General features: G+C 53.9%; 1 protein-coding gene across 5 annotated transcripts; it reads left to right on the top strand.

Moving 5' to 3' along the window:
* Window positions 1-7,147: 7,147 nt before the first annotated feature.
* Window positions 7,148-24,765, top strand: SLC47A2 (solute carrier family 47 member 2). 5 transcript variants are annotated; one of them, XM_001508221.5, is made up of 17 exons: window positions 7,150-7,476; window positions 9,818-9,919; window positions 11,120-11,188; window positions 11,508-11,656; window positions 13,530-13,572; window positions 13,896-13,940; window positions 14,783-14,880; window positions 15,989-16,086; window positions 16,735-16,848; window positions 17,006-17,073; window positions 17,471-17,579; window positions 18,711-18,786; window positions 19,161-19,230; window positions 19,349-19,481; window positions 19,570-19,664; window positions 21,932-22,016; window positions 23,366-24,765. In XM_001508221.5, exons 1-17 carry the CDS (start codon window positions 7,300-7,302, stop codon window positions 23,584-23,586), a joined length of 1,752 nt encoding a protein of 583 aa, XP_001508271.3. In that variant the 5' UTR covers window positions 7,150-7,299; the 3' UTR covers window positions 23,587-24,765. The 5 variants fall into 5 exon arrangements, with proteins under 5 accessions (XP_028938375.1, XP_028938374.1, XP_016083940.2 ...); XM_029082541.2 differs by lacking the exon at window positions 13,896-13,940 and having other exon boundaries at window positions 7,149-7,476; XM_016228454.2 differs by lacking the exon at window positions 21,932-22,016 and having other exon boundaries at window positions 7,149-7,476; window positions 23,366-23,489.
* The last annotated feature ends 1,897 nt before the right edge of the window (window positions 24,766-26,662 follow it).

Below are 26,662 nucleotides of genomic sequence, written 5' to 3'. Positions count from 1 at the left end.
TATTAGTAGTCTCTCTTTGCCTTTCATCAACTCTTTCCCCTCACAATTCTTTTCTATCTCCATCTGTCTTTCTGGATCTCCTTGAAGGACTGCAGGAGGAGCAGGGGGACAGAAGATAAGCACTCAAAGTGTGGGATGCTGTTCCTTTGTGGACCTGGGGGAATTGCACTGTTAAAAAGTGGAGATTCCTCCTTCTCCAGAGAATCCCCCTTGATTGATTGAAACCATAAGGAATGTTCAGGGTCAGAACACTGATCTATCGGGTCCAATGTGCCATCTCTGCCAGTGGCTTGGAGGATGGTGATGGTTGCCCCTCTTGGCATCCAACTTCATGGCTATTTATGGACCGTTTAACATCTAACTTCTTCTGTCAGTTCTACCTTCACAACATTGCTAAAATCTGCCCTCTCCTCTCTGTCCAAACTGCTACCACTCTGATCCAAGTACTTATCCTATCCCACCTTGACAACCGCATTGCCTCTTCTTTGACCTCCTGACCTCCTCTTTCTCATTTAATAGTATTTATTGAGCGCTTACTATGTGCAGAGCACTGTACTAAGCGCTTGGAATGTTCTCCCCATTCCAGGCCATACTTCACTCTGTTGCATGGATCACTTTTCAACAAAAACATTCAGGCCATGTCTTCCCACTCCTAAAGAACCTCCAGTGGCTGCTCTTCCACCTCTGCATCAAACAGAAATTCCTTTCCATCAGCTTTAAAGCACTCAATCAGAAAAGGGTGCGAGTCCCAACAGAAATTGTTTATCCTGTCCATAGAATGGACAGGCCCTGCCCAAGCCAGGAATCACTGCTGGCCTGGGATCCAGCAGGAGAAGAGAGGCAGAGGTGAGGCCTCAACACCAAGTCCAGTTGGTCAGTTCTGAGGCCAACGGAGGGGCCGCTGAGGCCGGCAGATGAGCTGCCGGGGTGAGCGAAGGGGCTGGTGAGGTAGGTGGAGTGGCTTTTGGGGCTGGTGGGTGGGCTGCTGGACCAGCTGGACTGGGCGGAGGGGCCACTGGGGCTGGTGGAGAGATTGCTGGGCCCACTTGGGCTGGCAGAGGGGATGCTGGGCCTGGCAGAGGGGCTGCTGGGGCTGGACATGTGGCTGGCAGGGAGGGAAAAAAGGGGGGATCAGGCGCCCACTCTAACAGTGGGAGCAGCTTGGTTTGGTGGAAAGGGCACAGGGCTGGGAAGCAGAAGACCCGGGTTCTAGTCCCATCTCACACACTTGCTGTGTGACCTTGGGGAAGTCACTTAAAAAAAAAATCTCTGGGCCTCAGTTTCCCCATATGTAAAACGGGGGTAAATGCTTGTTCTCCTTCCCTATTTGATCATGAGTCATGTGAGGCACAGACTGTGTCCAGTTTATTCTGTATCTACCCCAGTGCTTACCACATTGTTTAACACATTATACTTAATACCTTCAGAACATAAAGAAGCAGCATGCCTTAGTATAGAGCGTGGGCCTGGGAGTCAGAAGGACCTGGGTGCTAATTCGGCCCCTGCCACGAATGTGCTGTGTGGTCTTGGGGCAAGTCACTTCATTTCTCTGGGCCTCAGTGCCTTCATCTGTCACTCAGTACAGTGCTTGGCACATAGTAAGTGCTTAAGAATACCATAAAAAAACAAAAACCTATATGATTGTTGTTACATGAAAGGGAAAGGAGTGGGTCAGAGAACGAGGTGGGCAGGAGAACATGGAGAGAGAACATGAGAAGCATCATGGCCTAGTGGATAGAGCACAGGTCTGGGGGTCAAAAGGACCCAAATGCCGGCTCCGCCGTTTGTCTGCTCTGTGATCATGGGCAAGACACTTCACCTGTAAAAGGGGGATTAAGTCTGTGAGCCCCAGGTAACACTGGGATTGTACCAACCGATTTGCTTGAATCCAATCCAGTGCTTAGTATAGTGTTTAATATAATGTAAACTATAACATAATATAACATAGTGAGTGCTTAACCAACGCCACTATTATTATTATTATCTTTATCATTGTTGTTTTTGTTGTTGTTATTGGAAAGGAAGAAAGAAGTCAAGGTCCAGCCTCAGCCCCCAGGTTAAAGGCTGGTTCTTCACAGTGGGCAGGGGCAGTGGGGGTGTCTGACAGGCGCGGTAGCGTGGTCAGAAACCGGTCCTGTTAGTCGATTGTTTGGAGTTGCTGGCTCAGCTGTGCCGTGATGACTTCTGACTGTGTGTTTACCGGTGGAGTTTGAGAAGCTTAAAGATTAGCTTGGGCTGATCGAAAGCCAGGTCTTGACTGCGCCAGAAATCGCAATGGCTTTGTAGAGCCGGGATACGCACTTTGTTCTTCTGTGATTTCTCCTCTCCCCTTTGTACGCACGGGCCTGTGTGTGTAAGGCTGTGTGGATGTGTGTGTGTGTGTGCTGAGGGTGGCTCTGAACTTGCAGGATTGGACGTGGGGCCCGGACCTCTCCCGGAAAACCGGACCGACAGGCAGGAAGGGTGACCAGGGGGCCCGGACCCTTTCCTTACTTTTGGATACCAGTAGCAGTGGCTCTGAGAGCCAAGAAAGCCCCCCGAGGCAGACTTGGTTGCATGTCCTCTGCTGGGGGCCTCACTGCCACAACATCCAAGAGGATTAAATCCTAGAGCCCCCTTAGGCCTCAGCTATCCAGAGCGTTCTAATCTGTTGGGCTCTGGGCTAAATGGGCTCATCCTATTGGCTAACTCATCTCCAACTTCCCAGTTAACATAGCCAGGTCCAACTTCCTTATTAGCTTAATGATTTGGTTGCATCACATATACCCATCTAGCAGATCCTCATCTTTGGTACTGTCCAGGTTTGATGTCAGGGAAGATGTGGGGAATGGTTGGCACCTTGGGCTTCAGGCATTCCCATAGAAGATTCTTATCTTATAAACGGGGAAAGGGTCTCCACCTTCTCTATTTGGGCAGACCATTTGTCCCTGTGTTTTGCTACCTGCTGTCCAGATTAGACCGTAAGCTCCTTGAGGGTGGGGATCGTGCCTACCAACTTTGTTCTCTCCCAAGATCTGCCCACACAAAGAGCTCAATCATTGATTGATTGGTCATTTATCCTGAAGCCTCCTTTTGCCTAGTACTTCCTCCTCAACTTACGTGTTTAAACTCTCACTGTCTTGCCTCCAGATGATTTAGGGTTTACCTGCTTAGAGGCAGAGGCCTGGACCAGATGATCTCTCGAGGTCATTCCATCTCCAGGATTTACCCACAAGACCCTCCTCGCTGGAGATAAAGGTTGGACGGCTTGGCCGGGTTTCCCTGGACACTACCAAATAACTCCTGAGCCCGGGACTTTCTCTTGGGTCCCGTGTTATTCTGAAGAAGCCGAGCTGGCCCCCGTGCTCTCGTTTAGCAGCATTTTCCGGTCAAAATGAGTAGTTACTTTGTCGTCTGGACTGTACAGACCTGCCACCCCAGTCGTCGTCATTCAGCGTGCCAGAGGTGGGTCTCTGACCTGGCGATGTACCCCTGCCCCCCAGCTCATTGCACACTCGTATCCCCACGGGATAAAGCCTGGCAGGGCCCAGGGTGCTCGAGGGGGGCTGCTGGCACCAGAGTCAGATCTTCAGTTCAGACCCGAGGCTGCAGACCCGAGGCTTCGTTCTCGTCGCACGTCTCCTCTTGTCCAAAGTCTCTGAGGCCTTTTGGGTCTGGAGTGAGCCCAGAGAGTACCTGGGCAAGATTTCCATCACAGTCCCCCAACCTGAGCCTACAGGTGTGACTTCCCAATTCTCAACTGAGCTGGTCCAAGCGTTTCCTCGTTCTAGAAAACTGGGTCCTGCCCCCATCCCCACCCCGCATACGCCCCCTCTCTAGGGGTGCCCAGCCCTAGACTGACCCACTCTCCCTGCTTCCGACCAGGGGGGACAGGGCTGCCCAGGGATTGGCGGGGGGAGAGGGGTGGAGGTCTGCCCCTCCTTTGGTGCGGACATGAGCCCAGGCCTTCCTGGCACCCAAGAGATGTTTCCCCAGTGACAGTGTCCTCTCGGTCCCTTCCAACCAGAGGCTGCCCCGCCTAGAGCCGCCCGGAGTGTCTGAGTCCTGGAACCCAGCAGGCATTATTGGCCCCTAGGGCCACGGCAGGGGCCCTCTGCTGACAGGGACTGAGTCCTGGATAGTAGGCAGGAAAAGTGAAGCACTCATCCCGGAGCAGTAGTTGCGTCACAGGGTGGTGTTGGGAGGAGGAATACAGATGAACGACTATCCGGGAGGTGGCCCATGGCGTCAGGGCTGCGGTGGGCAGGACCCAGTGCCGAGTGCCAGGTGATTTCAATGGGAACCGGCCGTTGCCCCAGGCCGGATATGGGCCACCGGGGCGATGTGTGGCAAGGTGACCCGGGAGGCAGGTACGGTGACTTCAGGCCAGTGCGTCACCACCTACGGAGAGAGAGGGACTGGTCTGGCAGGGGGCTAGCCTCAGAGGAGGCAGGGGGTAGGGAGGGTGGGAGATGGGCCGTGAGGCCAAGAGTCAGGGGTGCGGTGGATGGGAGCCTGGAGGTGGGGATGGGGGTGGGAGCTGGGGGCTGAGGAGCAGGGGTCGGTTCTCATATCTGCAGCTGGAAGAGGTGTGGCGGGGGTGCTCTGGAAGGGCTGGGGTCAGAAGGTGCGTGAAGCAGCAGAGAAGCAGCGTGGCTCAGTGGAAAGAGCACGGGCTTTGGAGTCAGAGGTCATGTGTTCAAATCCCGGCTCGGCCGTTTGTCAGCTGTGTGGCTTTGGACAAGTCACTTAACTTCTCGGTGACTCAGTTACCTCATCTGTAAAATGGGGATTAAGACTGTGAGCCCCACGTGGGACAACCTGATTCCCTTGTGTCTACCCCAGCGCTTAGAACAGTGCTCGGCACATAGTAAGCGCTTAACAAATACCAACATTATTATTATTATTAAGGTGAAGCCCTACTGGGTGTTGGATATCGCAGCCCAGGAGCTGGGTGGACATCGGGACCAGGTCTGCCCCCCAACTGGAAGCGACTCACCCCAGGGGCTCTCCAACCTGACCTCACGGATCCTTTGAGTGAAAATTGGGGTTGGGGGGGTAGGAGGGGCACAGGTGTATTGAGGCTCCCCCTGCTGGCCAGCCTGCCACTGTCCTATACACAGGTGTCATTCTCCTCTTTGCCGCCCTTTATTGGGGAGAGTTCAGTGAGCTTCTCTCTCCTCTCCCTCGATCCCACCTTCATGCCGTCCCTCTGCCCCTCCTAGGAGCAGAGCCCGGCCTCCCTTCTTCCTCTAAGTGCATGCCCCCAGGAGACCCTGATGGGCATTCTTCCCTCGAACCCTCGGCCCAGGGAGACGGGCAAGGGTCCCTGAGCTCTTTGGCCCCCCTTTCTCCAAATCTGGGTCCTGGCGGCTCTCCCTAGCGCCTGTAAGGCTTCCTGATTCCTGTTAGCTGCCGGGCAGGCCCGTGTGCCCACATGCCGGGCCCCGCCCCCGCTGTCGTGCTCACAGAGACTGACACTATACCATCACAGAGCTGTTTCCTCGGGTCCCCGGGCAACTGTGTCCCCCCAGAGTTCCCTCTGCCGCCGCACTTCCCGGCTCCAGGAGCACTCCCGGAGGCGAGAGCTGGGGTGGGGGTTGCTGCTGCTGCTGGCCAGCAAAACCCCATGGAGAGGTGATCTTCCCTCCCCCAGCACCCTGAGGTGCCTGGGAAGGTGGGGTCAGGGGCCACGCTAACATGGCTTTAACAGTAACCCAGGCTCTAACCGAGCTGGGAAAGATTAACCGAAGAGACCGCAGAGGACGGGCCTGTCCTCCAGACCAACCAGGAGCAGAACCGCAGGACCTTTGGTCCCGAGAGGGCCTGGCCCGATGAGCCGGGATCAGATCACCCATCTTTGGCTGGATGGGCACTGCCCCACATGTGGATGTGTGGGTAGGGGGCAACAATCAGTCCCTCTCTAGAGTTTTTTGTGTACAGAGCATGGGACTGAGCACTGGGATTCTTATGGCCTAGTTGGTAGACACTATCCCTGCTCTTACCTGTGTATGGCCTTGGGCAAGTAATTTCACTTCCCTGTACCTACTTTTCCTTATCTGTAAAATGGTACAGATAAGGTACTCCTTCCCCCTTAGACAGTGAGTCTTATGTGGGACAGGGACTGTGTCTGACCTGGTTATCTTGCACCTACTACAGTGCTTAGTACAGTTTCAGCAGAGAATAAGTGCTTAACAAATAACACAATTATTATTATTGTTGCCATCATCATCAAGGAGCTTGAAGTGCAGCAGGGGAGCCAGAAGGAGAAAGTAAGAGGAAGCAGTGGAGTGTAAAGACATATCTGGAAAAGCTTCCGGGGGAGGATATGTAAACCCCCAGTGGCTGAATTAGAAGTTGGGAAGGAAGATGGGGCAGGCGGGATCATCCATCAGACAAGGTCTCATGGAAGTGGTGATGAAGAAGTGCTCTCTAATGGGAGCAGGAGTGGGTGGCAGAGGGCTCGGGAGTTGGACAAAGAAAGCGCTCCCATCCCACTCCCCACCCCAATGGACAGCAGTGAAGGCAACCATCAAGTGGCCCTGTGGCTGAGGGGGCTTGACCCCTTCCTGCGAGCTGCCCGCTGTTGAGTGGTGCTCCTGTCGTGCGGGGTCAGTTTGGGGCAAGAGGATGGGAGGGGAGTCTCCCCTCTGCAACCAGGTGGGCTGTGGCGGCTTCTGCCAGTCCTGCAGGGGAGGCAGGCCTGGGGCGGGTGGGCCCCATTCTGGGTTTCTTATTGTCTGGGCCCGACACGGAAGATGGCAGAGTGACTGATTAGGCTGGGGCCAGGCCGGCCGTTCGAAAATCCTAGGCCCTGCTGGGTCAGGGTCATCCCTCGGCCCCACATGGGGTGCAATTCGCCAGGGCCCCAGACCTCCTGCAAATCCTCAAAGGGGGGAAGGGGAGGACACCCCTATGGTCAGGGCCGGGCCGAGCTCCACCCTAGCAGGACCTTCTCTAAACTGTCCCCGACTCCCCCTGACTCCGTTCCTACTCCCCTACTTCTCCACGGCCACAGGCCTGTCGTGGCAGTGGAGCAGTGTGGATCGCGACCCTGGCTGCCCCACATGCCTCCCTGCGTGCTCGCGCTTGGCCGGCTGCTGCCGCCGCCTCCTTGTCTTGTTACGTGGCCTCTCCTCCCTATATAAGGCGCCTCTGCCACAGCCGTCGCCGCCACCGCCAGACAGCAGGAGCGGGGACCGTTCCGTTTGAAGGTCACTCTGCTCCTGGTTACATATTGTTCTCCCACGGACCCAGCCAGAGGCACCGGGATCAGTGCCGGAGCAGTCTGGGGCCGGGGGTGCCAGGGGAGAGCCTGGCATGGAGCTGGGGCAGGAGACCACCCGGGAGACCGTCCCGCGAGCAAACAAAGGAGAGCTGAGCCCGACCCCGGGGGATTGTGGGGGCCACAGGGGTCGCCGCTCCTGGGTGCAGTGGCTCATTCCAGTCGGCTTCAGGAAGGAAGCATGGGAACTGTGCGTCCTGGCCGGACCCCTGGTAAGAGGCCCTTGCCCCAGGGGCGGGGGCGGAAGAGGGACCCTTCCCCATCCCCCAGCTAGAAGAGTCGGACGCTCGACCCCCAAGGAGTGGTCCCAGTGACCTGATCCCTCACCCTGAGCGGGCAGCCTGGTTTGCCCTGAGAAAGCAGATTTGCCGTAGGCCGGAGTGGGGTTCGTTCAATCCGCTGCTACTCCCTGCTTGAATGAGCAACTTCCCCCATTTAGTTAGCCCTCCTGGACCCGGTGGAGCCCCAGCTCAAACTGCTTCTCACCAGAACCAGGGATTATTTTTTTTACAATGAGAAGGTGACTTCCACTCCACATGTCCTCTGGGAAGTGCCAGGGGTGTTCCCCGGGTTGCGGCACGTCTCTTTTAGAGTTCCGCTTCCTCGCCAGAACATGAGCTGAATGCCTCTGCGCCATTCCAGCCTGCTTTCTCAGCGGGTCAACTGGTCCGTTTTCCATGGGGAAGCCTGCCCGGCCAGATATGGCAATTTCTTAGGGAGATGGGCCTTGTGAACCCAGGGAGGGGATGGGATTGGAGGGACGGGAACACGAAGGGGTAGAGGCAGAGGGAGGAGATGCAAGAGGGATGGAGGTGGTTGGAATAGAGGGAGGAGAGGTGGCAAGGTGAACCCCTCACCCTGGCTTCGGTGAGATGGATTCCAAGGATCTGCCTCAAGGCCCAGAGTCCCGGCTCCAGGGCCAGTCTGCTAGTATTTTTTAGTGTTTATGTGGTATCTGTTAAGTGCTTACTATGTGCCAAGCATTGTACTAAACAGTGAGATAGATACGCAATAGATTGGACACAGTCCCTGCCCTATTTGAGGCTCACTGTCTAAGTAGAAGGAGAGGCTTATCGAACTCCCATTTTACAGAAGAGGGAGCTAAAGCACAGAGTAGGGAAGTGACTTGTGTAAGGTCACACAGCAGGCAAGTGGCCAAGTTGGGATTAGAACCCAGGTCCGTGCTCTTTCCACTGGGCACGCTGCCTCCCGACGGTCCCACTTTCAGCCCGGACAGATGGGCAGGTGATGTCAGGAGAGAGGCCAGACCACGCTTGGCGAGAGGAACGGGCACCCCAACTTCAGAGTGGAGGGGGTAGTTGTGAGAAACTGATCCAGGGTCAGAAAACCAGTCATCGAATACCAAACTCCTTCGGGACAATCAATGACTAATTGTAGTCTAATATTTAGCCACTGATGGTCTAATATGTGTGTGTGTTTGTGTCCCGTGTGTAGTTGTTTTGTGATGGAGGTGGTGAGAGTCATGTCGGGTGAGTGAGTGTTTGTGTCTGTGAGTCTGACAAAGCCAATGAGGCACCCACTTGGTGCCCACACAAAGCCCGTCCCTTGTTGTGCTGTCAGGTTTGTTGTTGGCAGCAGCTGGCACTGTTTCCCCTTTTGCCCCCTCAACTCTCGTTCCTTATGAGGTTTCTGCTCCCAGAGAGCGGCTCCTCTCCGGATGGCTGCTTGCCGGGCTGGGCTGTCCATGCAGGTGACTGCCTGCTTTCAGCCAGGATGCGGCAATTCTGCAGTGTCCTACAGAAAGACCAACGGACAGTCTAGGGAAGCCCACCACCTTCCTTCTCCCCTCAAACCTCTCTGTAAAAGCCCAACTACCTTACTGGGCCACCAGCAAGGAGACTGTGGGAAGAAATTAGTGAGAGGACAAGCTCTTTCCCTCCCCGCCCCCTCCCTCAGGGCTAGAATGGGGGTTAGAGATGTGGGGGGGCCTGGGGCTAGACTGGGGTGGCTCAGACAGCTGCGGGGAGGCCAGGATGAGAAGAGCGAAACCAGGAGTGGGTGTACGGTGGCCCCTTCGTCCCAGATTGAGCCCAATGGGACTCCTTCTCTCCGTGAAATTCCCCTCCAGACTTCCCCTGTTCGGCGGTGCACGGGTGGCCTGTGGAGGGTCCCCAGGAATTTCCCTGCCTGTGGCTCCCTGCTCAATGCCAGCCTGACCCTACCCACACCACTGGACCTTGCCCCTCCTCTGTCCCTGATGAGCCTTGTGGGTGAAGCTGCCGAGGAGTAGGCCTGAAGTTTTGGTGGTGGAGATTGGAATTTGCCAGGGGTCAGACTTAAGTTTCTGGTTTGAGGCTCAAATGCTCCCTCCATCGGTATGGCCAATGCTGGGGACACCTGACCTTGCTGCTGCCCATGCCCACCTCAGGACCCAGGCTGTGGGCACAGGAGACACTCAGGGCCAGGGCCCCGGGGGAAGCAGAGGGCTCCGGGGAGCTGGAGCAGCACCAGACCCATTGCTGGGTCTGGGAGGAGCAGGGCTGGGAGGAGGACTCGCCAGGAATGACATCCAGCCACTGCCCACCCCTCCAGTTCCTGGTCCAGGTGTTGTTGTTCCTGATCCACGTGGTGAGCACCGTATTCTGCGGACACCTGGGCAAGGTGGAGCTGGCAGCAGTGACCCTCGCGGTGGCAGTGAGTGTGCTTCCGGAAGTCAGGGTCGGGACCAGGGAAGAAGAGGATCCTGGGGCTGGGGGTTGCGGGGCCGGTGGGGCTGCGGGGTGGAGTCGGGATCTCGGGAGAGAGGAGCACCTCAAAATGGGGCTCGGGTAAGCCTGACTGGGCTGGGGGTGGGTTTCTGGAAGGGGTAACACGGTGGAGGAAGAGGGAAAGGAAAGCTGGTGAGGCGGGGAGATTCCCAGTGTCAGGAAACAATTGCCCCCACCCCCCAGTCTCTCACGTCCACTCTGGGCTGCGCCCTGTAGATTACCGGAGCCAGAGGCAGGGCAGAAGGACTGGGAAACAGCCAGCTGCAGGCCCCTCCTTCAGCTAGGAGATTCAGAAACCACACTGCCAACGAGTCACACTGTGGCCTGGCCTTGAATCAATCGATTGGTGGCCAGTCAATGGTATATGAGTGCTTATGGTGAAGAGAACACTGTACTCAGAACTTGGGTGAGCAAAGTAGAGTTGGTAGACTGTATTTGACATTGTTGGAAGACTCTAGAGTTGGTGGACATTCCCTGTCCACGAGGAGCACGCTTTTGACCTGAGGAAGTAAACATAAAAATATTCCCAACTAGAGAGTGATCTGAAGAAATCATCGCTACACAGAGCGACATCAATTAATCATTCAGTGGTATTTATTGAGTGCTTACTATGTGCAGAGCACTGTTCTAAGAGCTTGGGAGAGTACAATACAAGAGAATGAGCAGACACACTCCCTTCCCATAATTGCTAAGGAGGGAGTAAATAAATTAATTGATGCCAGAGTTGGCCAGCGAGATGATATGGCTTAGGAACCTGGGGAAGGCTTTAGAAAGGGGTTTATTAGGGCTTAAATGTGCGGAGAGCACTGCAGCCTACCTGACGTGAGGAGGGAGGGAGCTGGAGGTTCGGGGAGCAGCGTGAGCAAGGACAAGGAGGAGGGAGAATCGAAGGAGGGCTGCAGCCCAACACCCCTCTCCTCTGCCTGTTGCCTGGTTGTGAGGGCAAGGAGCGACTCCCTCCTGAGCGTTCCAGCCTCCCTCCCATCGCTCCCTGGGATCCCTTGTAGCCTGGGGCGGGAGTCCTGCCCCCACCCCGCCGCCCACCTCCCTCTCCCAACCCCTCACGGGTCTTCCCTGCTGCTGACAATATGTTTCGTGTTTTCCCCTTGAATCAAACTTGCTCCAGTTCATCAACGTCTGTGGCATCTCTGTAGGGTTTGGCTTATCCTCGGCCTGTGACACCCTCTTGTCCCAGGTAGGGCCCGCGGGAAGCACTGTTGGTTTGGTTAAGGGATAAGGGAAGAATCCATCTGTCCATCTGCTTCAGGGGCACGGTGAGAGGGGGTTCAAACCAGCCCATCTCATTCTGTGTTAGTCATGCAAACCTTGGCTGACCTCTGGGAGCCTCACATCGGGTTGTGTGTATTTTAGATGATAAAGGCAGTGCAGCTGGGAATTGAGGTCAAAAGAGCAGGTTGAAAGTGAGGGTGAGGGGTGGGGGCTTGGTTGGGTGTGGGCAGCCTTTGGTGCAGCAGGTTATCCACCCGGGGGCTGGGCCGGGGCTTGTTTTGCAGACCTACGGAAGCAGCAACAAGAAGATGGTGGGAGTCGTCCTGCAGAGGGGAATCCTGATCCTGCTGCTCTGCTGCTTCCCCTGCTGGGCCTTGTTCATAAACACCGAGAGCATCCTGCTGCTCCTCCGGCAGGACCCGCAGGTGTCCAGGTCAGGCCGCACCGGCCCTCACCCAGAGACCCGGCTACCGGGCCAGGCCACCGAGCCTGCCCGCCGGCCCCATGCCCCGGGTGCCTGCCCCTCAGAACCCCCATGCTGACCGTCCTCCTTCTCCAGGTGCCCTCGCCCCCCGAAGCTGGGCCTGAGCCCCCATCTAAAAATCTGCCACTTGGATTTTTGCCTCTCCATCAACCCCCAGCTATGCATCTCAGACTCTCTTGTATCTCTTGCACCAGGCTGGAGATTTCTGTTGTAAGAGGTTCCTGTAGATGTTGTCTCTGCCTCTCCCTGGCTGTCTCTGTCTGTCTGCGTCTCCCTGTCTGTCTCCGTCTCTTTCTCTGCCTCTCCCTCTCTCTGCCTGTGTCTCTATCTCTGTCCACCTGTCTCTTTGCCCATTTCTGTCTGTCTCTCCCTATCTCTCAGTCTTTCTCTGCCTCTTTTTTCTGCCTTCTTTTGTCTCTGTTTTCTTATCTCTTCCTGCCTCTGTCTCTGTTGCATTGTATCTCTCTCTGTCTCTGCCCTTCTGTGTCTCTTTGTCTCTTATCTCTCAAACTGTTATTTATTGAGCATTTACTATGTGCAGAGTACTGTTCTAAGCGCTAGGGAGAGTATAATACAACAGAGTTAGCAATCACGTTCCCCGCCCACTCCCCTTATATACATGTGTAGTATTCCTTTGAATTTAAAGAAGACGTCAGTGCTGGTGAAACTCACCTCTGGTTTCACCATGCTTTGGCAAAGCTCGATTGAAACCATGACAATTTTCTCTCAGCAGCTAAATTTAATAAGCGGTGTGTCCCAAGTCAGGATCTGCTGTGGGTATCCAGTGGTTTCATTGCATTTTATTTATGGTGTTTATTAATCCCTCTCAGTGTGCCAAGCACTGTGCTAAGGGCTGAGGTAGATTCAAAACCATTAGATCAGATGGAGTCTCTGTCCCACTTGGAGGTTACAGTCTAAGAGGGAAGGAGAGCAGATAGTTTATTCCCCCAAGCAGTTGGTAAGAGTCCTGGTGGTGGGAGCCGGGCAGTCTGCCAGCAGCGTGGGCAGGACTGGGAACTTAGCATGGCTAGTGGCAAGACCACGGGCTTGGGAGTCAGAGGACGTAGATTCTAATCCCAGCTTTGCCGCTCTTCTGCTGTGTGAACTTGAGCAAGTCACTTCACTTCTCTGTGCCTCAGTTACATCATCTATAAAGTGGGGATTAAGACTGTGAGACACATGTGGGACAATGACTTTGTCCAACCTGATTAATTTCTATCTACCCCAGCACTTAGAAAAGTGCTTTGCACATAATAAGTGCTAAACAAATACATTTTTATTATTATTATTGTGACTTAATATTGTTATTATTATTGTTAGTATTGTTTATAATGGTTTATTAGTAATAATAATATTTGTTCAGTAATTATGTGCCAAGCACTGTCCTAAGCATTGAGATAGTTACCTGATAATCAGGTCCCACATGAGGCTACCAATCTAAGTAGGAGGAAGAACAAGTATTGAATCTCCATTTTGTAGACAAGGGAACTGAAGCACAGAGAAGTTAAGGGTCTTGCCCAAGGTCACACAGCACATATATGGTAGAGCTGGACTGCCATCTTCCTCCCCCAGAGCTAATGGCCAGACTTGTGGCAAGCCCAGGAGAAGCTGTTGTCCTTTTGCCCCAGAGATGGGAAAAGGGCTGGGATGGCAGGAGGAAGGATGTGGGTTAGCTGTAAGGAGGAACTTCCTAATTGCAAAAATTGTGAGAGCATGGAAGGTGGTAACCAGAACAGCTGGGGAAGTATCCAGGCGAGGCCCTCTGGGCTCTTGGGGAGGCAGCCTCCTTCCTTAACAGTCCGCTCTTTCTGTTCTCATGCAGCCTCACTCAGAAATACGTGATGATATTTGTTCCTGCCCTTCCTGTAAGTTCTCATTCTCGCTGCTCTTCAGGTGTTCGGGGCCCAGGAAAAGGGAGTCTCCACTGAAGTGTTTGGGAAGAATTGAGAGGGTCCTGGGGAGGGTGGTGACCCTGTTTCTTCCTGGCATTAATATGGTTTGGTCCACTGGGATTTGCAGCCCCTTTGGGGTGAGCAACAGCCCCCTGAACTGCTCATCTTCCAAAGGTCTGACTTGGGGTCACTTTTGGAATCCAGAAACCTGGTTTAAGGGCACAAGGAGGTTAAAACAGAGTGGGCCCAAGTCCCACTGGGTTCTGACTGGAAATGCGTGTTTGATGTTTTTCCAGGCGGTTTTCTTGTATGGCTTACTGACGCGATACCTGCAGAACCAGGTACCCTTCCACCCCCACTGTCCCCGCCAGGGTCCTGGTACTCCTGGGGACAGGGGATGTGGTCTCTGCCTGTGGCACTTGGAGGGGAGGTGTAGACCCATGATCGGCCGGCCCCAGACCTTGGCCTGGGCAGCTGGTTATTCAGGGCAGGGTTTGGGGAGGGAAGGAGAGGAGAGAGCACTGGCCCCTGGCCCCCTGTGGTGGTTCAGATGAAAGACCCACCCCCAGTGTCCCCCCCCCACTAAGTGGAGGCTGGAGGAGCCTGGGCCTCTGGACTTCTCCAGGTAAGTGGGGCCAAGTGGGTAGCCAGCCCCGAGCAGAGAGTAACAAGGGGAATTGTTGAGGCCTGATTTCCTCACCCTGCAAATCCCCAAAGGCACCCAGTTCCAGCCCTTCAGGCGGAAAGGGCCACAACCTCAGACTGGCCTGGGGTTCAGGTAGACAGTCCTCAGCCACTTTCTAGGGTCACCTGAACCCATAGCCCAGGCCCAGGATTTCTGGTTGGGCCAGGACTGGTCGGTGGCTATTTCCCCTCCCCAGTCACCCCAGCCAGGCAGGGACCAAGGGAATGTCCCGGGGTTCCCTGGGGCAAAGCACCTTGCCAAGTACTGTTCACGGTGACCACTCAGAGCCAAGAGTATGGGACAGGACATGGGAGGAAGGGAGATGTGGAGGTAGGTGACTGCTGGGGGGGCAGTTAGGCTGGGTTCTGGGCTCAAGCTGCCAGGGGTGTCTGGCAGTGGACCTTCCCACTCCTCTTGGGCTTTTTTGGGAACTGGGACCGACTTTGGCACTCCGAAATGGCAAGCAGTGGGGAGGAAACCTTTTCCTGTGAATTTCAGGAGATCATTTGGCCGGCAGTTTTCAGCGGCATCTTCGGAAATGTCATCAATGGGCTGGGAAACTATATCTTTCTCTACATCCTGGACTGGGGGCTAGAGTGAGTGACAAATTCACCCTGTGGTCAAACTAAGCCAGGGGAACCTAGGGACCGGGGCGGGGAGGGAGACCCCAGGAGACAGGGCTCTGGAGAGCAGCCCGGGAGGACGTGGTGTGGGCAGAGAAGGCAGGTGGGTTTGAGGCAGACAGAGTGGCGATATCAGGATCTGGGCTAGGCTCTGCTAAGGATATGGCTGATGGGGTGTCTGCTCACCCCAGTGCCTGAGGATCGGGGGATGGAAAGATGAGTGTGGCAGATGGGGTGGGGAAAGGGTGGTAGTCACAGGTTGGGAGAAGGTCCCTTACAATGATGATAATATTATAATAATAATTGTGGTATTTGTTAAACTCTTACTATGTACTAAGTGTCAAGTACTAAGACAATCAGGTCTGGTACAGTCCCTATCCTACATGGGGCTCACAGTCTAAGGGACAAAGGAGAACATCTCCATTTTACAGATGAAGAAACTGAGACACAGAGTAGTTAAGTGGCTTGCCCAGGGTCTCACAACAGACAAATGGTGGAACCAGGATTAGAAATCAGGCCTCTTCACTCCCAGGCACGTGCTCTTTCCAAAGAAAGACGAGCACTGGCCCTGCCTGTGGGGACTCTCTTTCCCTTCCCTTCCCCCTCCCATCCCCCAAACCCCAATCCAGAAAGAGTGCCCATTTTGGCTTCCTGAAGATGCACAGAGATAGTCTAATCCCACTGGGGCCATGTATAAGTGTATGGGGGGTGATGGGGAAAGGTAAAACATCTGATTCCCCACTCCATTGGTCAAACTGAGAGTTCCTTACTTCCGTCTTTCCCTGTGGGGCCGTTGGCCAGTTTGCCAGGAGCAAGACTCAGAGCCCACAACCCAGAACTCAGGTCCATTCCTCTGCCTTTCGTCTTCTGACTCGGCTCGGGCTGAGGCCTGGGCCTGGGCTTGGCCTGCTGTGGGTTTGCCGCTGGGCCTTTCTGTCAGAACAGCCACAGAAAGAGCAGGGTTCCCACAGTCCCAGGTCATTACTGTCGGCCCCCAGTGGGAAGTGTGGAGCCCTATCCGGGGTCGGGGGGCTGGGGGAGCAGAGCCGTGCCCCTCTCACAGCCTCTCCCTCCTCTCCAGGGGCTCCGCTTTTGCCAACACCATTTCCCAGTTTGCTCAGGTCATCTGCCTCTTCCTGTACATTGTGCTGAGGAAGCTCTACTTGGAGACCTGGGGAGGTGCGCATCTGTCTGTCTGCCTTTCTCCATCCATCTGTCCGTCTATCCATCTATCTATCTCTGCCCGGGCTGGGGAAAGGGACTCCTGTGGGGATGGAAGGGAGAGGGCGCGGTCCTGAGCAGCCAGAGTGGTCAGCCTGGGGTTCCTGGACACAGCAACTCCGACATCCGTGAGAGGGCCAGTTCCGGGTTCAGAACCTGGTTTTCCAGTGAATCCCAGCTCCAGCCTCCACCGGGGCCCCACGCCCACCATTCTGAGGCTGCGTCAGGGCCCCCATCCCTGTCCCTGGGGGCCCCGAGCCCTGCTTCAGCACCACCACTTCTCAAGAGAGCAGTAGGGCACAACTGGGGCATTGATGGGGGTTGCACCTCCAGGGCAGAGAGGCCCAGGCTCAGCCATACCCTGCCAGGGAGGAAGCTGGTTTCGGCTGCCATGTCCCAAAGGATGTGGAGGCCTGCGGCTGGGAGACGTGAGATGAGAAAAAGTGGAAAGTTTAGGGGCTCTCACTTCCCCTGGGTTCTGGCCTCTCATCTTCCCGCTCGCCTCGGGCTGCAGCTGGGCTTGACCTGCCATGGGATAGGGATGTTTGGAAATGGGACTTCAGCACAAGCAGCCCAATCCTGCCTCTTCCCGCCTCCTCTGCCTAGGCTGGAACAGCGACTCCCTGCAGGAATGGGGCCCCTTCTTCTCGTTGGCCGTCCCCAGCATGCTCATGATGTGCATCGAATGGTGGGCCTACGAGATCGGGAGCTTCCTGATAGGTGAGTGCCCCCTGGGGCCGGATCCCCAGACTTCCCGCCCGGGTCCTCTGGATTGGGGTGGGTGAACGAGACTTGGTAGGATGGGCCCTGGGAGGGTGGGAGGAGGGAGGAGGTGGGAGCCACAGTGGCCAGAGAACTGATGGGGGTCTCTGTTCAGGTCTGCTCAGCGTGGTGGATCTGTCTGCTCAGTCCATTATCTACGAAGTGTCCACGCTGATGTATATGGTGAGTCCGTGGCAGAGAGGATCCCATGGGGTTGGAACGTCTCTACCAAGGGCCCCTGCCTGTTGGCACTCAGCCCAGACTGTGCCCTTCTCTGCTCCAGGATTCTTCTCCCAGGCTCTCGCTCTGCAGGGTCTCTGCGGGAATCTCTGTGGATCTCTATCTCCCATCCCCACTCCCTTTACCGCAGCCTTCACTTTCACTAGCAGAGCAAATCCCCTCCTTTCTCCACTCTCCTGTCCCTCCCTCAGCTCATGACCCTCTGCTTGCGGCCTTAGCCCGAGCTGCTCTGAGAGTCTCCTTTCCCCAAAGGCTGACGGGGCTCTTTCTCAGGTGAACGATCATCCATTAATTACGTGCACAACCCTGTCCTGACCTCACCTCGGTCTCTGGTCCACAGCTGCCAATGGGGCTCAGTCTTGCGGCCTGTGTCCGAGTAGGGATGGCGTTAGGGGCCGGGGACCCAGAACAGGCGAAGAAATCTTCCTCCACAGCTCTTCACTGCACAGGTAGGTCCTCCAGCTCTCCCTTATATCTCTGCTTCTGGCCAGTCATTTTCCATGGAAAAAGATTCAGGGAGAAGCAGGGCCCTTTTCTCTCAGATGTGCAGAGGGCTTCTAATGTTGTTTCCCAACTGCCTCATAGCGGGTCAACCAATCAAATAGTCAATCAGTCAATCCATGGTTCACCACATCTCCTTTAAAGTGGATTAAGGAAAGTTTCTTGCATTCTAGCATTCGCTTAATCGGGTGTTCTGCACACAGTAGGTGTTCAATAAATACACTAAGTACTATTTATCATTTGATAGCTATGTACAAATGTGCCCTTGGTGGCTGAGTGCAAGAGTGCCGAGGTATCTGTTGTGGGGGGGCCCTGACCTGAGGAGAATAAATTAAGCAGGGAAGACCTTCTGGAGGAAGCAGGATTACAGGTGGGTGAAGCTGGGAAGTAGCTGTGGATCTGTCCAGTGGAGGCACCTGGGCTTCATTCATTCAATCGTATTTGTTGAGTGCTTACTGTGTTCAGAACACTGTACTAAGCACATGGAAAGTACAATTCAGCAACAAATAGAGACAATCCCTGCCCACAACGGGCTACGGGCCTGCCATCCTAAATCTTGACTGGTTTTGAACAGTGGCAGAGTGAGTCAGGCTTGGGCTGGGGCAGATTGGCATGTGTCCCCACCCTCCTGCCCCTAGGTTGGCCACCGAGCCTTGGGAGGTACTGTGGTCCTTGGCCAGTGATTGGGTGACATGTGTCCACCACCCAGGACTGCAGAAATGAGGGCAGCTGTGGCCCTTGCCCCTCACTCCCCCAGAAGCTAGGCCCCATCATCTCAGAACTGTGCTGGAAAGATCTCCGTGAGGCCCTGTTCAGTTAGACCCAGACTCAACGTGCTAGCTGGGGCTCCTAATAATAACAATAATAATAATAATAACAATAATAACCAGCAGGGGGTATCTTCACAACAAAGCTGCCAGCTGCCCCTCTGGATGGGTGAAAAGGAACGGGAGACTTGAGACTCCCTCACCCCCCAGAAAAGGGACCCAGGCCCTCCAGATCTTGAAGAAGCAGCAACGATCTTGAAGAAGCAGCAACACCCAATGTGGACTCTGGTGTTTCTCCACGCTACCTTTCAGGGTTGCTTTTCCTGGTGATGGGCTCACTGCTGACCGCCTTCAAAGACAGTCTGGCATATATCTTTACTGATGATGAGTAGGTAACCAGATTTCATAATTATCCTCTCGGTCGTGAGCCACCTTAACACACAGTGGCAAGATGGGAGGAGGATACTCACCTTCCTGGTCCCTGTCCGCTGGGTCCTGGTCTGGGTGGCCCCAAAGAAAGGGGGGAACACCTTGCCAGAACACCAGAGACCATTCTGGTTTCCCATTCCCACTTCCACCGGGGAGATCTTTTGGTGCAATCCCAGTCGGTCCATCTGATTAGCTGGAGCAGGCAGACCCCCTGGGCCCTCCAGTGGCGTGAGGTTACTGAATGACCGATTCTGCAGTCTAGACAGGGCCGTTCATTCCCATGGGCCCTGTTGGAGACTCCCAGTAATGGCCCCTTTCTTGTCCACCCCCCAGAGAGGTCAGTGCACTGGTGGGCAAGGTTATGCCCATCTATATCGTCTTCAACCTGTTCGAGTCGCTCTGCGTGAGTATATCCCCGAAGGAAACCCATTGTCCGCGGGCTACCTCCAGCTGGTCGCTGTCCCTGCCCCTGTCCCACCTCCACTTCTTCTCTCCCCTGCCTACCACTCCCGCCCCCCCAGTGCATCTGTGGTGGAGTGCTAAGAGGGATCGGGAAGCAGGCCTTCGGGGCCATCGTGAACGCGGTCGGCTATTATGTCATCGGCCTCCCCTTGGGAATCGTGCTGATCTTTGTTGTCAGAATCAGAGTCGTAGGTAAGAGAGCCGGCGGGTGATCTCAGGGGGTGTGGTTGGGCCACTGTCTCCCGCCCTTCCCCTCCCCGCTGCGGCTTGTCTCTTTCAGGCCTCTGGGTGGGGATGCTCATCTGTGCCATCCTGGCCACCGTCACCTTCACTGTCTACATCTCCAGGGTTGACTGGGAGCGGGCGAGCACAGAGGTAAGCCGCCTCGTCTTGTGGGGGGATGAGAACCGGGCCACGGAAGCGGTGGGAGCTGCAGGAGGATAGGACGGTGGGCCCAGCTGGCAGGTCTGGTGGAGGTCGGCCAGTCTGTCAACCCATCCATCCATCTATCCAACCATCCGTCCATCCAGGGGAAAGTCGGCTCCCCTAAGCCACCACCAGACCCCATGTTTGTGGGGGCAGCCCTTGGCACCTGAGTCCCAGAGTATAGCCAAAGAGTCTCCCTTCTCCTGGTTGGGAGCAATAATAATTGTGGTATTGGTGAGGGATTTACTATGTGCCAAAGACTGTGCTAAACACTGGGATAGATACAAGATAAGGAGATAAGATATAGTCTCTGGCCCAAATGGGGCTCACAGTCTAAGTGGAAAGGAGAACAGGTAGTGAACCCCCATTTTACAGATAAGGAAGCTGAAGCACCGAGAAGTGTCTTACCCAAGGTGAAGCAGTGGGCAAGTGGCAGAGGTGGGATTATAACCCGGGTCCTCTGACTCCCAGGCATCAGATCTTTCCACTAGGCCAGTAGGAGCAATATCCACATCCGCTTTTCCTGCCTCTTTTCTCATGCTTTCTCTTGCTTTCCAGGTTTCCTCACCTAATGAGCACTTAGATTCCAGGCTGGTTTCCAGCTTGGGGAGAAATGGGCTTCAGAGCAGTAGCCCAGGCCCAGGTACAGGAAGGTAGAGGGGATAGACTCATTTAGACTCATTCTCTGTCCTGCTCCTGCAATCAAGCAATCAATTGTATGCATTGAGCACTCTGTAGTTTGTAGAGCACTGTACTAAGCACTTGGGAGAGTACAAAGGACAATATAACAGATACATTTCCCACCCACAGTGAACTTTCAGTCTAGAGGGGAAGACAGACATTAATGTAAATAAATTATGGATATGTATGTAAGTGCTGTGGGGCTGGTAGCAGGGGTGGTGAATAAAGGGACAGAGTCGGTGTGACGGCAGAAGGGAGTGGGGGTGGGGGGAAGGAAATGAGGGCTTAGTGGGGGAAGGCCTCTTGGAGATGTGCCTTCAGTAAGGCTTTGAAGGTGGGGAGAGTCATTATTGGTTATGAAGAAGGAGGCCAGAGGTAGGACGTGGGTGACAGGTCGGTGGCAAGATAGAGGAAATCAAGCTGTAGTGAGTAGGTTGGCATTAGAGGAGTGAAGTGCGTAGGGCTGCAGCGGGAACCCGAATATCTCTTGCCTGTCAGTTTAGGCCAAGGCTGGGTCTTTGGCGGCAAGGGAGAGCGTGTCCTTCTGGCTCTGCTTGCGGCCACTCGCTGACCCACTCAGGTGTTATCTGAGCCCAGTCACGATTATCAGAGAAAACTGTCCAGGGAATGAATGTCTTGGCAGCTGAAGGGTTGGCAAAGGTCAAGACCTGAGAAGTCAACTGGGCTTCCTGGAGCAGTTAGAGCCAGCTTGATGCCAACAGCCCTGGCTAGGCCTGGCTGGAGGAGTGACCACCCAGTTGGCCGGGACTTGTGGGGGCTGCCCCTCTCACCTGCTGGAGAGGAAGTGGGTGTGAGTGGGCTTGGTCCTGGAAAGGAGATGAGATGCTGTGTGGGCCTATGCAGACCCATTCCCAGAAAACACCAGTTTTGGCTAGCAGTGCCTCATTTAACAGGCAGGGCCACTTTGGGGAGGAGATCATTTGACCAAACTCAGACTGTGTTAGAGAATGGCAGCGTGGCATAATGGATAGAGCACAGGCCTGGGAGTCAGAAGGACCTGGGTCCTAATCCCAGTTCTGCCACTTGTCTTTTGTGTGACCTTGGGCAAGTCACAACTGCTCTGTGCCTCAGTTACCTCATCTGTAAAATGGGGATTACGGTTGTGAGTCCCATGTGGGACATGGACTGTGTCCAACCTGATTAGCTTGTATCTGCCCCAGGGCTTAGAACATTGCCTGGCACATAGTAAGTGCTTAATAAATGCCATTAAAAACAAACAAGCAAGCGAAAAACAGGGGCTGTCTGGGGAGGCCCTGGGGGAATCTTCGGCCTCTCCCTCTCCAGCCCTCAAGATGGGTTAGGTTTCCGCCCAGCAAGCTCAGGGTCACCCCAGTCTCACTTTGGGACCCCCGGCCGACCGGCCCCAGCCCCAGAGGACTGGAATTCCAGGGAGGAGACAAAAACAGGGTTGGGAGGGAAGGAACCGTGGAGAGGCCAGGACAGGGCCCACCGCCTGCCAGTTTGTCTCCAGCCAAGAGTCTTGGGCAGATAACCTGAGGGCATCTCTCTGCCAGGCCCAGCAGCGTGCCGGACTTGAGCCCCATTCCGTGGAGAATGAGCCCCCCAGACTGGGCCCAGAGAAGGCAGTGCTGTCCTCAGGTAAGCACTGCGGCCCTCAGTCGGGACCCCGGGGGCCACTGACCTCTGGTGACCTTTTTCAGCATCACGTGGGTGTTTGCTAGCCTTGAAAATAACTAACTTTGACCTGCACCAGTGACTTCCCCCTCACCTATTGTGCAGAAGTGGGTGGGAGGCCGGGAGGGGGGTTTTAGCTGGGAGGAGAGGCAGAGGGGAACTGGAGCAGTAGAGGCTTCTCTCTCCTCTCCCTCCCCAGCTCTCTTCCCCCCACCGGTGTCTCCAGAGAGCAGTAGCCTCAGGAAGAAGTCTGGGAGAAGGAAATAATAATAATGTTGACATTTGTTAAGCGCTTACTATGTGCACAGCACTGTTCTAAGCGCTGGGGGAGATACAGGGTCATCAGGTTGTCCTACGTGAGGCTCACAGTCTTAATCCTCATTTTACAGATGAGGTAACTGAGGCACAGAGAAGTTAAGTGACTTGCCCACAGTCACACAGCTGACAAGTGGCAGAGCTGGGATTTGAACTCATGACCTCTGACTCCCAAGCCCATGCTCTTTCCACTAAGCCACGCTGCTTCCAGCCTTACAGTGGCATTTCTTAAATCCTTACTACGTGCCGAGCATTATACTAAGTACTGGGGTAGCTACAAGATAATCAGGTCCCACATGAAATTCACAGTCTAATTAGGAGGGAGAACAGGTATGGGAGAACAGGTATTTAATCCTGTTCTGCAGATGAGGGAACTGAGACAAAGAAGAGAAGTGCAATGACTTTCCCAGGGTCATACAGCAGGTACGCGGTAGAGCCCGGGTTAGAACCCAGGGCCTCTGATTCCCAGGTCTGTGCTGTTTCCACTAGACCAGGATGCTTCCAGGAACAGCCCAGCTCAGTTCCTGATATAAGTTTGAGGGAAGGAGTAATTATAATAATAATAATGATGATGATAATGGCACTTGTTAAGTACTATGTGCCAAGCACTGTCCTAAACACTGGGATACAAGTTAATCAGTTTGGACACAGTCCCTGTCCCACATGGGGCTCACCTTCTTAAGCTCCATTTTACAGATGAGGTAACTGAGGCACAGAGAAGTTAAGTGATTTGCCCTAGGGCACACAGCAGACGTGGCAGAGCTGGGAATAGAACCCAGATCCTTCTGACTCCCAGGCCCGTGCTCTATCCACTAAGCCACACTGCTTCTCACAGATGAAGGAATGAGGCCAAGGGTGAAGTCTAAATGCCTCTTCTCTGCCCCAAAGGGGATGGGTCATTCCTCTAACCCTAAATGTGCCAGTATCCTTCAACCCAGCGGTCAAGTGGGACACGCTCAAGCACCTTTACTTTCTCCACATTCTGGTTTCCTCTGCAGTGGAGACAGGCAGCATTCCCGGCATCATTCTGACTACGTACTCCATCTCCGGGAGCCGAGCCGATCTCCTAGGGGCTCAGGAAGCAGCTTCCGCCCTTTCGAAAAAGCCCGGAGCCTTGTCTGTGAAACAGCTGCTCGTCCGGCGCCTGCTGGCTATGGTGCTGGCCTTCTCTCTGCTTATGGTTGGTGTTGTGGCCAGGTTCTTGCTCTCGGCCCACTAGCTGGGCCTCTTTCCCGCTGGAAGCAGGACGAGAACGGAGCCGCAGTGGTCCGAACGGCAGCCCCCAAACGGTCTCATCCTAGCACAGCAGCGGTGGCACTGGACCACGCCAACCCTGGAGAGGACGGCCCTCTTCTTTCCCACACCTGTCCCGTTCCTAGGCCCCGCGCGACCACAGTGGGATGGACCGACTGGATCGAAACTATTGGCTCTCACACGTGGACGGGGCTGGAACTTTTGAGAGACTTCCAGGGTGAAAAGTTTCAAACAGAAATTAGCTTGGACCAGCACTGTTTTGTTCTCAACTGAATGATAAATTAAACAAAACGTACTGGTGACCTGTTTTCCCAGAAGCCTCTGTTCGATCGATGCAGTGTTGAGACAAAGCCTGCCAGCCCTACCTTCTCACAGACCTGTTCTGAGATGCCGTCACGTGTAAGGACACCAGCCCCTTCCACACATTGGCCTTCAAAGGGGAGGCTTGGAATCCCATTTGCTGGAAATGAACAGTTCTCTGCAAATCCTCTCAACCAGCTGTGTAAACCGACCCAAAGCACTCCTTCTAACCCAGCTCCACAGGGTGCTCAACGCCTCGGTGGCCCAGTCCCAGCGGGCTGCTGCCATCATGGAACAGAGCAGCCCGCTTGGACCGACCCCTTCATTGAGTTGGACTTTCCTTCCTTATTAAAATGCTGACGTGTCTCCATTTAAACCCATTTTTGTTACTTTTGGGCCTGGACCTCCAGGCGCGAGGCAATTTGCATGCTGATAGGCCCAGAGTTGAGGAGGCCAGAGCCCTCTCCTGTTGGGGTGCGGCAAGTCCGAGCTGGGGCCTTGTGAGCCCCACTGTGGAATTACATAAGGTTGAACTCCAAGTGGAAATTCCTGCAGGTACTTTTTCAGCTGCAGAAAAACAAAGTTATGTAACATCCTTGAATTGCATTGTGTGGCCTGCCCGAACTCTTGGATCGGGGCCTTGTTATGTAAAGGGTTTTTTTGTCTTTGTTGGTTAATGCTGCGGTACTTGTCACGGCTCGGCTCGGGAGGGCTTCTGCCCTACGGGCCCAGTCAATCTCCCTCTCCTCTCAGGGACCGACTGTCTGCCTCAGTTGAGGTGTCCAACAGGCCACCTGTGGAACCTTTAGCCAAATAAATAATTTGGTGTTTTACGGTTTTGGAAGTTAGAAAATGGTTTTTGGTTTGAGAAGGATCAGCATTAGAGTAAGGAATCAAAACCTGCCACCTCAAAGAATGTGATCTTTTGACGTTACAATTCACTTCCCTTATAGAAATCAAGCCAGAGCTCAGAATATCTGTTTTTGGCATGTTCCATCACTGGAAACTGGAGTGTTTAGATTTTACACCTCTTGCTTCAAGGCTTTTGTGTGCACAGGTGTTCAGTTCAGAGTTCTTATTTCCGCCAAGCTCAAAAGCCCTGTGAAGAGTTCATAACTTGCTTAGGTGGAGTGGTTCCTTTTCTAACCCGGTGTCAAGTGCCATACAATCACTTCTTTAACAGAGGGGGAGGAGGCCAGGGACATTGCAGGTCTCATGTAGTGAGAAAACTGGCATCGGTGGTGATGTTTGGAAGAATGATGCATTTTCACTTCTGAGGTAATCAACCTAGCTGGGGTGAAAAGCCGTGTTCTCGGTCCTGAAAGAATGTCTGCTGCAGCTTTCAGACAGGGGGACGGGATTGCTTTGACAAGAGGATGACGGATGAAATGCTGGGGTACTGTCACCTAGATACCAGTCCATTACCATAGTAAAGGTGAAAGGGAAGAAAAACCGACTATGGCAGTTCTTGCAATATTTTATTGACCCTGATCCAAACTTAGCCACTACTCCACCAAGTTGACCAAATAAGCTCAACTTGGAACTTCTAGGATTGTGATAGGGCTTTAAGCCCAACAGGTCACCATGAATATGATCTTTGCAACACAACTGCCACAGAAGTGCAGAAATCAATAGCATCTGCCCACTGAATTATTATTAAAAATAATAATAATTGTGGTACTTAAGTGTTTACATGGGCCAAGTACTGTACCAAGTACTGGGGAAGACATAAGGTCTAAGTAGATAGAAAAGGTATTGAATCCCCATTTTGCAGATGAGGGAGCTGAGGCACAGAGAAGTGAAGTGACTTGGCCAAGGTCCCACAGTAGGTAAGTGGTGAAGCCAGGATTAGTACAAAGTCCTCTGGCTCCTAGGCCTGTGTTCTTTCCATTAGGCTACATTCCCAAATTAAAACGGTTCATTAATTGATCCAGGCTTGGCTCCGTAAACCATTTAAGATTAATCATTGAACCGAAGATCAACCCAAACTCTTCAGTTGGTGGCAGGTCAGCTGATCATTTAGAACAGTACTTTGCACAGAGTAAGCGCTTAACAAATACCACCATTATTATTATTACCAAGTCAACCATCAACATCAGAAGAGGTCAGAGGGCCATGGCGGAGGCTGTTCTGAGACAAACATTTCCAGTGTTGAAAGGTGACACCTGCTCCAAAGACTAATTGGGGTGTGGTGGGCGGAGAGGGGTGTAAATTGGATGACTTTACCACTTCCTTGCCTAGTGCTCCTGATTTACACCGAAAAGTATGCTAGGAGGCCAAGATCTAACGGTGGAGTATTGTCAGAACTCTTTCCCCAGAACCTAGGGGGTAGGGCCGCTTGGTTTGATATCTTCATAAAAACTAAGGAAGAGGAGGCGGTGGATGGTAAAATCTCAAGGCCACTAGTCACCTACCGGCCTTTCTGGCCACCTCACAAACATGGGCAACACCAGTAAGGCAGCAGCCTGTCTGAGCACACGGATCACCAGAAACTTCAGTTTGTGCATGCACAGGGGCTCACGCAAAGCAAAGGTGCTGAAAGCCACCCAGTTCTCTTTCAGCTAGAAGATGAGTACTGCGAACCAATGCAAATGAAATAAGGTTTGAGCTTTAAGAAGGCTGAAGCTAAAGATCAACAAGTCAGTGTTTGGCTGAGAGATGCCTGTGACCAGTAGTTTGCTTTTTTAAGATGTCTCTGTCTATCTCACCCAAGAGGGGTTGTAAATAATCACATACTAACA

The sequence above is a fragment of the Ornithorhynchus anatinus genome, chromosome 17, assembly GCF_004115215.2.
Source record: "Ornithorhynchus anatinus isolate Pmale09 chromosome 17, mOrnAna1.pri.v4, whole genome shotgun sequence".
Taxonomy (NCBI): domain Eukaryota; kingdom Metazoa; phylum Chordata; class Mammalia; order Monotremata; family Ornithorhynchidae; genus Ornithorhynchus; species Ornithorhynchus anatinus.
The sequence above is the reverse complement of the archived record's forward strand: the minus strand, read 5'-3'. Positions and strand labels throughout refer to the sequence as shown.